Source organism: Nyctereutes procyonoides, unplaced genomic scaffold (genome assembly GCF_905146905.1).
Source record: "Nyctereutes procyonoides isolate TBG_1078 unplaced genomic scaffold, NYPRO_anot_genome, whole genome shotgun sequence".
Taxonomy (NCBI): Eukaryota; Metazoa; Chordata; class Mammalia; order Carnivora; family Canidae; genus Nyctereutes; species Nyctereutes procyonoides.
In genome coordinates, this window is record NW_026575129.1 from 4,506,457 (window position 1) to 4,518,615 (window position 12,159).

General features: G+C 43.3%; 1 protein-coding gene across 1 annotated transcript in view; it reads left to right on the plus strand.

Annotated features, from left to right (window-relative positions):
- The first annotated feature begins 889 nt into the window (after nt 1–889).
- The window catches only part of THBS4 (thrombospondin 4), a 41,673-nt gene continuing 30,403 nt past the window's right edge, over nt 890–12,159 (plus strand). Inside the window, exons 1-2 of the mRNA XM_055342252.1 lie at nt 890–1,025; nt 5,317–5,520. Coding sequence (XP_055198227.1) covers nt 938–1,025; nt 5,317–5,520 — 292 coding nt within the window. The 5' untranslated portion in view covers nt 890–937. The remainder of the gene's footprint in view (nt 1,026–5,316; nt 5,521–12,159) is intronic.

The following is a 12,159-nucleotide window of genomic DNA, read 5'->3' on the forward strand; positions in this document are numbered from 1 at the left end:
TAATTGGTGAGGGGTTATCCCAGCACAGTTCGAAAATAAGATGATGAGTCAATCTTCCAGCTTGTGGCAGATTAAATTCCAAAACGCAATTCTTTGAGACATGAAGACAGGGACAGAAATGCTTTGGGGCACTTTCTCCAGTTCTCAAGTTTTTTCAACAGGCAAACGTTTTGCCATTGCTCGAGATAGTTTTTCTTCTAGTTACACCACCTTATTTCCAGGGGGCTTCGCCTGGGAGAAAGACAACTTCCTTGGGTTCCTTCCGGACCTTAGAACGTCCCGAAGCCTGTCCAGGAGGACGGAGGTGGGGTGGGGGTGGGGGTGGGGGTGGGCTGGCCGAGGCCTGGAAGCCCAAGGCAGAGACCTTGCCCGCGAGGCAGCCCCGTCCTGGGCCGATGGGTTCCTCGGGATGTGTTTTATTTCCATTAAAAACTCAACGTTTTCAAACGTTGGCTGTTCAGGTCTCAAAAGTCGATGGGAAAAGTACTCAACATTTGGAATATTCAAGAAAAGCTTGGAGAAAGGACAGAAACCGCGGACTCCCGGGGCCGCTTTGGGGGCAGGCGTTCCTGGGGAGCCTTCAGGGCTCCTCCGCCCGGGGCCTGCGACGGGGGTTCGGGAGCCTCCGCAAGCGCTGTTCTGGGGCGGTGAGGGGGGGTGGTGGGGTGAGCGGGGTGGGGGGTGAGCGGGGTGTGGGGGTGGGGGGGTGAGCGGGGTGGGGGGGTGGGGGGTGAGCGGGGTGGGGGGTGAGCGGGGTGGGGGTGCCGACGCCGGCGGGACCGGGTCGCTGTCCTCCTCCCGCCGCCCCTTCTCCGCCTGCACCGCCCCGTCCCGGCGCCCGCACTCGGCCCTCCCCCCGCCCCCGGGCCGGGCCATAAAGGGCCGGGCGGCTGCCGCGCGGCCAGCAGCGAGCGCGCCCCCTCCGCCCGCCGCCGACATGCCGGGCCCGCGCGGCGCCGCCCTCCTCCTGCTGCACCTGGTCCTGCAGCAGTGGCTGCGCGCCGGCGCCCAGGGCCCCCCCCAGGGTAAGTGCGCTCGCGCCCCGCCGGCCCTCTGCGCCCGAGCCGCGGCGTCTGCGACTGCAGGGGGGGTCGGGGGAGCGCGTTACCCGAAGCCCTTATTCGGCGGGGACACCAGCTCCCCAGACAGCCGCCCCGGGGATGCCCGACGGCTTCGCAGCGGGTGCACACAGCGGGGCTCCCGGCCTGACGGCTGCTGACCCCGCGCCCCCCGGCCCCCCCGCCCTCCGCTCCCGACCCCCCGGGCCCCCCCTGCCCTCCGTTCCCGGCCCCCCCTGCCCTCCGCTCCCGACCCCCCAGGCCCCCCCCCGCCCTCCGCTCCCGACCCCCAGGCCCCCCCCTGCCCTCCGCTCCCGACCCCCCAGGCCCCCCCCGCCCTCTGCTCCCGACCCTCCCCGGCCCCCCCAGAAGCGCACGGCGTTCCCCTGCTCTGCCCTTGGTTGGGACCCCAAAACCTCCCTTGCTAGCCGGCTTGATTCCTTGACACGAGCAGATTCCCCGACGCCAGCCCCTGGATTCCCGAGATCAGCGGAGCAGGACGGACAAAGAAGTGGGCGCTTCTCTCCTAGACGCACCAAGGCCCTGTGGCCACCCCCCCCCCCAAACCCCCGGGTACACAGGGAGCCAACAGCATTGGCCAGAAGGCACTTAACCTTCAACTGGTTTTTTTTTTTTTTTTTTTAAGCCCAAAAAGAAGAAATTATTTAAGCCAGGAAAGATCCTCGGGCTCTCTGGCCTCCAGGGATGACCTTCACCTGCTGCCCTGCGGCCGACTGGTGCAGTCAAGCTGCAGGAGCCCACAGGCTGCAGTACAGGCTGTCCTCCCTGGCTGGGGCGCAGGCAGGGACTTCTCCCCTTCCTTCCCTGCGCAGGGCAGAGATCCCCCACTTGAACTCTGCCTTTCACCAGCTAACTCCCTTGGATTTCTGACCAGGCAACCAAACTAGCGGGTTCAGGGGGTCATGTACTGCATTTAGTTTTCCTTGAAATATTTGAAAGGAAAGTGACAACCTCGATTCCCTAAGTATACACATTGTGAAACGGTCACCACAGTAAGTCTAAACATCCGCTGCCATACAGCATTACAAAAAACTATTTTCTTATGATGAGAACTTTTGAGGTCTTCCTTCTTAGCGACTTTCAAATATGCAATACCCTATTATTAACTACAGTCGGGTGCTGTGCGTTAAATCCCCATGACTTACTTATTTTATAGATGGAAGTTTGTACCTTTTGTCACTTTTCACCCATTGCCCGCCTCATCTGCTGCCTGTCTAGGAGCTCGGGTCGTTGTTGTTTTAGATTCCACATATAAAAGGAGGTCGTGGTATTTGTCTTTCTGTGTCTGACCTACTTCACTTACCATGATGCTCTCAGGAGGCATCCATTGTGTCACAAATGGCCAGATTTCTTCCTTTTTTATGGCTAATATTCTATTATATACATCTATATATCCCCCACATCTTCTTTATCCATTCATTATTAATGGACACTTGGGTTATTTCCATCTCTTGGCTATTGTAAATAATGTTGCAGTGAACGGGAACGTGCATGTATCTTTCTGAATTAGTGTTTTTGGGGTTTTTCTTTTTGGATAAATATCCAGAAGTGGAATTGCTGGATCATATATAGTTCTATTTTTAATTTTTTGAGTATCCTCCATACTGTTTTCCATAGTGAATGTGCCACTTTAAATTCCTACCAACAGTGCACAAGAGTCCCTTCTCCCCACATCCTCACCGACACTTGCCATTTCTCTTTGATGATAACCATTCTAACAAGTGTCAGGTGATAACTCATTGTGGTTTTACTTTGCATCTCCCTGGTGATTGCTGATGTTGAACATCTTCTCACCTGCCCGTTGCCCCCTGTATGTCTTCTTTGGACAAATGTCCACTTGATCTTCTGCCCACTTAAAAATCAAATTGCTTGTTTCTTTTTTGCTACTGAATTGTATGAGTTCTTTATATATTTTGGGTATTCATCCCTTATCACATATGATCTGTAAATACTTTCTCTCATCCTGTAAGTTGTCTTTTCATTTTATTGGTGGTTTCTTTTGCTGTGCAGAAGTTTTTTGAGTTGATGTAGTCTCACTTGTGTATTTTTGCTTTTGTTGCCTTTGTTTTTGATGTTAGAAAGGAAGCTTTATAACAACTCAAAGGTTTACTGATTGCAGACATTATTTGGCAGTTTTAAATTTATGGGTTTAATATTTTGTGTTTTATAAATTCTTGACAGTGGAACACACAACTTCATGGTGTGCTGCATGTCTGAATTTTGCTTCTTAGAGCTGCCTGTTTTATGGGACTTGAAATCAGCCTGAACTACCTAAATTACCTGGTTAATTTAGTTGCTGTAGATTATCAGATTAAGTCAAGTTTCTGGCAGATTCTTTTAGTGAGTTAATTAGTCTTTTAATCATCAGCTCAACTGAATAATTTGCTTTTATATCCTTTCTCCTCTGGGCTGCCTTGCTAGTCTTCTTAGTATGTATTCAATTTTCATACCATGGTGGTTGGGCTGATGGGTAGTAATTTCACCTCTAACACTAGAAGGTTGTACTTAGATCCTGGCACTATTACTAAAATGTAATAACATTAATAGAAAATTGTTGTGTCTCATTTCCTTTTCAAAACACACTCCAAACTCATTACTAACTAATCCCAACTCTGCCCCTTGAGAGAGAAGCCAATGGATTAGATGAGCCTTGCAGATTGAAATAGAGTAAATTTAGCTTAAGTTAAATTATGAATGTAGTCATAGAGCAAGAGTCAGGAAGAGTTTAATTTTGAATGCAATTCCCATACCTTAAACTCACATCTGCAGATACCCTGTCCTGAATGGAACTTCTAGACCTTTTGCTCTTACCGGTGGACATGTAAAGCTTCCAATTCTCTGGAAATTAAAAAAATTCTATTTCCCTTTTGAAGTACGGTAGGCAGCAAGCTTCATGTTTTGGGGGAATGTGGAGTGCTAGAAGGAACATAGTAGACTTTCTGCTTTCCAATACTTCTAGTATCAAATTCATTATTTTGTAAGGCCCTAAGCACATGGGAAAGAAACAATACAGAACCAGTATTAAGGCAGATTGTCTTTTAAAGAGTAGACATTCTTGAGTAACTAGGTTTTGCCTGTTGGTTTTATAACTTTTATTTACTTTTTCCTACTGCAAAAGCAACACCTGTTCGTTGTAAAAATAAAAATAAAAAACTGGATAAGCAAAAGAAAAGGAAATATATACATATATATGTGTGTATATATATATATATACACACACACACAACCAGGAGATATCTGTTATTCATGTTAGCATTCTGTTGTGTTGTCTTTCAAAGCTTTCATGTGCAAATATTTATGTCAAATGGGATAGCTAATATCCCCTTGATCTCTGTCAAGGCCTTCTCTCTCTGCTAAGGACAGTTTATGTTTTAATAACAAAGTGTTATCCCAACAGGGGTTTGTTTTTTCACCTCTTCCAGTCAGATTTTCTCATAATTCCTTCCTAAATAGAAATTACAGAATTACCACTGGTAATTAATGCCTTTGGGTGTTATCATATTTATTGTATTTTCAATGAGATGGTGTAAAATAATACCTTATTTTTCAATTTAGCAATTCCTTAATCTTTAGTTAAACATGAACTTTTATATGTGTGTGTGTGTATACACTTATTTGCCATTGTAACTCTTTTTCTGTAAATTGCTTTTTCATTCATGTTTTGTGCCTGTTTTTCTATTGCTTATTTTATTGATATGTAAGAGGTCTTTATAAATTATGGGTACTATTACCCTTTCATAACCAGATCATTGTATCTAAAGTTTTAGAGGCTGAAGGCAGAAATTCACTGCTTGGGCCCATAAGAGAAACAGTGACTTGAGTGTTCTCACCTGTTCCCTTTGTACTCTAAACTATTAGTCCTTTTCCTAGTGGGCATTTTCAGAGCCACTTCTTTGACCAAATACAATTTAGGGTTTGCAAATTTAGCCTTCTCTCGGGGGCCATGACCCAGTGATGAAAATTGTACTGTATTTTTTTCTGGCTCAAATGTCCAGCCACTATAAGAGTGATAAGAAAGAACTGGTGAACTAAGAAAGAAAGAGAGAGAGAGAAAGAAAGCGAGAGAAAGAAAGAAAAGAAAGCAAGTGAATGAACTGGTGATTTTAGCAATGTGGAAAGTGATAACAGTGTTAGTTGTGATTCCTTGTATCTTACTAACAAATTGTGCCCCCTCAAAAAAATCTAGTTGTCTCAAACTTTTTTTCACTGATGATCCTTTTCTCCCTGTTATTCCCAGTTTTTGACCTTCTCCCATCCTCCAGCCAGAGACTGAACCCAGCTGTTCTGAAGCCAATCCTGACAGATCCCACCCTGAATGAGGTCTATGTGATCTCCACCTTCAAGCTGCACACTAAAAGCTCAGCCACCATCTTTGGCCTTTACTCTTCAACCGACAACAGCAAATATTTTGAATTCACTGTGATGGGACGCTTAAATAAAGGTAAGCATATTTGCAGAAATCATTTTCTTAAGAATTTTCTTTCCCTATCCCAGCTTTTGGGGTCCACTTAGATGGTTCCCTCCTACAATTCTATTCTGATCCACCATTCATTTCTGTTTTCAAGACCAAACTCTTCTTCTTGTACATTGACCTATATGGGGAGGGTGAGTAGATATATGGAGCGAGAACAAAGAATTGCTTGTGGCGAAAAGGCCCAACCTCATGTTATTCTGGGTCCAGTTTGGAAAGGAACAGGACCCAGGGCCATTAGGCCACCGTCTTAGTTCAGGCTGTTATACCAAGTACTGTAGACCGGGTGGTTCAAACAGCAGCAGACAGTTATTTCTCATGGTACTAGAGGCTGAGACGTCCAAGGTCAAGGTGCCACAGATTTTGTTCCTGGAGAAAGCCTGTGTGCTGCCGCCTTCTTGCTCTCTCCTCAAATGACCTTTCCTCAGCCATCGTGAGGGTCCTACCTTTATGATCTAATTTAAACCTAATTGCTTCCTAAAGACCCACTTCCTACTACCACCACATGGGAGGTTAGAGCCTCAACATATGAATTTGTGGGGAGAGAGGGACAGACACCCGCACCATTCTTACGTTCCCTTGGAAGCATGTGGCTTAACACACCTAACTCCCAGCTCTGCAAGCACTTTCCTGGACTTGATGAAGAGAATATGCCTCAGTCAGTAGAATTAAATGAATGGCTCTCTTTTTTGCCTGTTTTGTGCCAGTTTACACAGGTCTGACACCTGTTTGGTTGCTTTGCTGTCAATTGTTTCACTGTCAGAACAAGTTACTACAAATGCTAAGAAATGGCTTGCAAAGAAAAAGGTCACTATTTTTTTCATCTCTTTCCCTCCCACCCATGCCCTGAGGACAACACCTGTTCCTGCTTATTGAGGAATGTGACAGATACATGTTCTTGCTGCTGCATGCTTTTAATAATAATAGTTAAAAAAAAAAAAAGGACTGGTCCTTCTGGCTAGATTTTTTTTTAATAAATTAATTTTTATTGGTGTTCAATTTACCAACATACAGAATAACACCCAGTCTGGCTAGATTTTATATTTATTTTAGTTGCACTGCTTCAAGACTCTATCAGATTCCAATTGTGATTGAACACTGAAATTTTCCGATATTAGGAGCTAAAAGAAATTCCTAATTCTTAGCTTTCATAAGACAACAGAATTAAAAGCAAGAGGGAATGGGATTTTAATTCCTTTTATGTCAAGTTCCAACATCCCCCTTCCCACTTCCCTCCCCACTCACTTGTGCCCTCTCTGTCTGTAGGCAGTCCTCTCAGACACTGTGGTGAGGTCTCAGAGAGTGAAGGGAGACTGAGGACATGGCTCAGCAGATGGTCTAACCATTCCTGCCCCCTTTGCCCCATCCGTAGCCCTCATGGGAGACAACTTCACCTATCTCTCTGCCTTGAATCAGATAGCCCCATATGCTTCCCATCTCTGAAGGAACTGCTCATGCTCTAATAACCCAGGCTATTTAGTTTGTGATCTATAAAAACCACCCTTCTTCATCCAGAGATCAGAGCTTCTCACAGAACTGTATATTTTAGATGCATTGGAAGATTCTGGATTAGCTCACTAAGCTTAGTAGCTAGAGGGCCCTCTATGGAGTGAAAACCTCTGTGTCTAGCAGTCCATCCTCACTGAATCTCCCCATCTATTTCAAAATCGGCCAGTATGTGTGAGCCCATTGTGGAAAATCTGTGTTGCCTGGAAACATAAGGCCACAACTTCCGGGAACTGATTCTTTCTGTTTGCTCTATATGAGCAGAGGTACTGCTGGATAGGATGGTGGAGAAGTAATGGTATTTGTAAATGTATTTCCTTTGGAAAGCCACCAGTCATGTAAACACCAGCTAATCTCCATGTTGCTGAACACCTCTCCACCCTCCAATCTATTAGAGAAGATAAATAGCTCTTAGGGTTCTTTTTATGAATATTTTCTAACAAACTCCAGAAATGAAAATTCTCAGAAAACAAAGCAATTTATACCAGAGTTTGGAGAGTTAAAGAATTTGACAAAGAGACGTTTCGCTGGAGCTTAGGAAAAAGCACAGAAATTTGCCAACACTGGTGGATCTGGAGGTTCTAAGAAGGAGCAGCAGCCCATGGTGATGCAAACAAGGAGAAGTCACTGGGTCCATTAGCTCCCTGGAAAAGATGGGCATGTGGTTGTGACTCCCCATTGAGGTATTTGGTGTAGCCGTGCAGGCCTGACATAATTTGTGGGGGAGAACCCTCTTCCTGGAAGGTGAGCCCCAATCATTATCTAGGGCCCTAGACGAGCTCCTATAATCAACTGAAGTGGATTCCAGGAAGACTGCAATGCACAAGTTTGCCACTGAGCTCTCTGCTTCTACTGTCTTGCTCCCAAGACATCCTTCCAGTCATTACTGTTCACAAGCATAACCTGAAATGAGTTACACCAATAGCAGAGATAGTTACTGTCTTCCCATTCCAGACTGAATAAGGTACAAATGTCCCTGCTGGGCAGTCAGGACTTTCTGTTATATGATCCCTAACCAGCCTTTCCAATGTATCCCTCCTTCCAACGCTCTCTGTAGCTTACCCTTCAGTTGATGGACTAGTTACATTCCCTGGGGTGCCCATGCTGTCTGTGTTTCTCTGTCCTTTTACTGTTGCCCTCTGCTCCCCACTGGTATGTTTACTGCACCATCTACAGATGCCAAATCATACAGATGCAAGACCCCCATCTCCTAGTCCTTCTGACATCTTTCATTATAGGACTTCGTCCTTCCACAGAAGGTACTAATCTTAGTTTGCCTTGTACATGAATTAGCTCTAGGTCTTCTCTCCAGTAGGTTGTAAGCTCCCTCAAAGCAGGCACTGAGCCTCCCTTTACTCATGGTTGTGGCCGCTGCAGCACCTAGCGCAGTGCCTTGTACAAGGAAGTAGCTCATGAGCAAATTGAATGGCAGTTGGGAAGAGTAGCCTTGTTTCTTGAAAAAGATATATACTATTGTGAAAATTCTGGAAGTACACAATGTCTGGCACATAGTAGGTCTGATTCAAATTCATTCATGAATTAATGAATTTTGAACACCATTTGGATGAGGTCATAAAGGAAATTCAGTCGTATTTCTGATATAAATCATCTATCAGATTGTTAGTAATACAGGTGGTATAGTCTTGCTAGAAATGAGCATTCTACAGAAACCACCTGGCTGGACAGAAGATGTGGTTGATACTTTTCTTGTATCTAGCATAGGGAAACTTTCAAGTTAGTATTTTGAGTTTGAGTCACAGTAAAAATCCTGACAGCTATGTCCCCATGAATATGTCTCTAAATTGCTTAGCCTTGGTTTACTGTCTCTACAGTGGGGGGTGATAATAACTACTTCACAGGTTGATTGCAAGAACTGAATTATATAAAGTATGATTTTTTTTAGATCGTGAAGCTCAATAAAAATTTGAGGTTCTTCCATAAGCTTCTATAAGATGGATAGGTAGAAAGAACGAAGAAGGGAAGATAAAGATCTCCACTTTTCAGCAACTGTCTTCTGAAGATGATTTGGTGAACTCTTGGCTTGCTTTGATGAGGCCTTCACCTTTAGAAAAAGCAAAAAAGAACTGCTCCTTTAGTCTTAATTTGAATGCCACAGAAAATCGACTTGGTGCTGTGGAAACAAAGGGAACCCCAAAATTTGCAGTATGACTGTAGATAATCCAGCCCCTTAGCCTAAGGATAAGAATGTCAGATAGTGCAGAGTAAGGGTCCACAGAGAAGCCTGTGGGCTAAAGAGAAACCCAGCATGAGGGAGCTAGAAGAGTTTCAAAATTAGAATTATGAACCCAGTACTGAAGGGGGAAAGTGAGGTGAATTTATGGAGCTCTTATGTACCAGGACTATACTGAAGGCTCAACACTCATTTTCTTTTTTTAATCTTCACAGTATTCTTGTGAGGTGCCCTTGAATTGGCTCACATTTAAAGTGATCATATACAGAAAATGAAAAGAATTTTAGTGAACAGACAGGACAGACTCCTGGAGGGTTATATCATTATCCTTGTATTTGGGGATTACTTAGGAAAGGAAGCTGGGATTATTTGAAGGCAAATAGGTTCACTAAAAAGAAGTCATGCTGAACTTTTTTAAAGTAAAGATTCTAAGCTGATAGATCAAAAATATAGTGTGAGCGTAATGTATCTTGACATCAGAAAAGAATTTTATGAAGTCACTCATTATACCTTTCTGGTTACTGTAGAAAAGAATGAACTAGAAAAATAGTACTGTTAGGGGTTAATAAGTTGTTTTATAGCAAAGTATCTAGTGGTTTTTGACAAGGCTCTATCTTGGGCATTGAACTATTCAACAAATCAGTGACTTAGGTGAAGACATAAATAGTATTTTATCATGTTTGCAAATGGCACATAGCTGGAAAAGACAGTTGAACATACTGGATGCCATCATGAAGATTAACAAGGTCCTACCTGTCTGACATATATGCCACAATCAGCCAGATGAAATTTAACGAGAAGAAATGTAAATTCATCATCTAGGAGTGAAAAGTAAATTGCGCGACTACAGGATATGGAACACATATCCTAAGAGTTCTAGGCAACAACATTCAGAACCAAGCAGTGTTGGGCACGGAGCCTAACATTTAGTAGCTATTTAGAAATGTTTGCTGAATGAATGAAAGAAAAGATACAGTGATATAGCAGTTTTTTAAATCTTAAATTTTAGGCTTCATTAATGCACTCATGTGGCCAGATTAAGGGAGCTAATAAGTCCTACCTTACTCGTAACCGTCCAGGCCACATGTAGAATGCTATGTCTCATCCTGAACACATTTCAAAGGGACACTCTCAAGTCCAAGATTACCTTGAGGAGACTCACCAAAACAGCCCATTTTTTATGACATCACAAATCACCAATGTTAAAGGACTTGGAGAAATAAAGGAACCGGATAGAAGACATAAGAGAGATGAAAGTTGCCTTAAAATATTTGAATAGCCTTTAGATTAGGGTAAGACTAAATTTACTGTCTATAGCTCTGAACAGTATCGTTAGGACCCATTGGTAGAAGTCAGGGAGAGCAGATACTGGCTCTGTATTTGGAAAATCTTGGAGAGCAATCCAAAAGTGAAATGGGTTTCTCTTTAATTAGTTCCGATGGGCATTAAGGAGAATACAAGATGAGATGAGCACTGGTTGTTATACTATATATTAGAAAATTGAATTTAAATAAAATATTTTTAAAAATCTATCATCTTCCTACTTGTCAAAAATAATTAGTTCCTTATTCCTGGAAATGTGCTGGTAGAGGCTGCACTTTTATTGAAGGGATTTGTGAAGTGAGATACTGCGCTAGATGACTTACAGGGCTCATGTTCTGTGGCTCTGCTATGGCCAGAAGGTTCCATGGGCACTTAAGGAATTGCTTTGCAACTCTCTCCTACAACATGACTTTGGGATTTTGTGCACCCTCCCAGCTTTGTTGTCCACCAGATAGTCGAGTATACCATGCATCTCAAAACTTCTCCACGTATAAAGTCCTCTGCAGATGTTTGATATAACTGCTGTGTTTCCTTTCACTGGATGGTTTCTTTGCAGGGTGGGGGTGAGAGGGTGGGTGTACGTACATATACTCTGTATACTGTACATTTGTTCAAACTGCTAGAAGAAGGTTTCAAAACCTCCAGACTGCATCCATCACACCTGGGAGTCACCAGAGTACTTCCAGGAAAAGCAATTTGATGATTTACCTTTTATATATCTTTCCAAAGCACTGAGTTACAAAGTAACAAAGACCCAGTGTATAGGGCATAAAGATAAATAAGTAAAGGCAAACAAGAATATCCATCACCAGAGACATTAATGGCAAGAAGGCTTTTTTTTTAATGTACAATTATTTAAAAGAAGAGGAAAGGTTGACAGCAATGACTTTCATCATATATTTAAAAGTGCCAAAGAGCAAAGCCATTTGCCAAGCAAAGCAGAAAGCCATGGACTACCTTCACACATTTGCTGCCTGCAGGCCAGGTCGCTCTGAACTCTTTTGCCCAAGCAGACAAAATATTATCATTTCCAGTCCTTGAAAGCTGGCACCCTGCTTCATTGCTTTGACATTGAGTACATCATAATATTTTTGACTACCAAGTCCACTTTTTAAACAGTACCTTTTGAAAATTCTTTTCCAAGAAAGCAATATTTCAAATCTTCCTTGCTTGGGTTTGCTCTTTCATCTCCTGCCAGTCAAAGAGACAGTCTTTAATCAAGCTAGGCTCTGTGGTTCTGGTGTCAGGCTGGTATCCGGGCATGGAAATAAAAGTATAAAATCAGACTCCAAATTGTCCAGTGTACAAAGATGTGAAGTTTAGAAGACTAAAACTTTGTAAAAATAAGCCAATAGAAACTGCCCCCCCCACACACACATATTATTTAAGAGATTGTGGGTAAAAAAAAAAATCAGAGTGGATACATGAATATTCTCTTTTATCTGTTTTTCATTCAATAAATAGTTGTATTTGGTGTTGTCAGATGCTGTGGTATATGAGAAAATTAATAAGAATAGAATGCTGGTCCCAAGAGCTGTGTTCTAATAGGGAAGATAAGAAATAAACACAAATAGATATACCTACTGTTG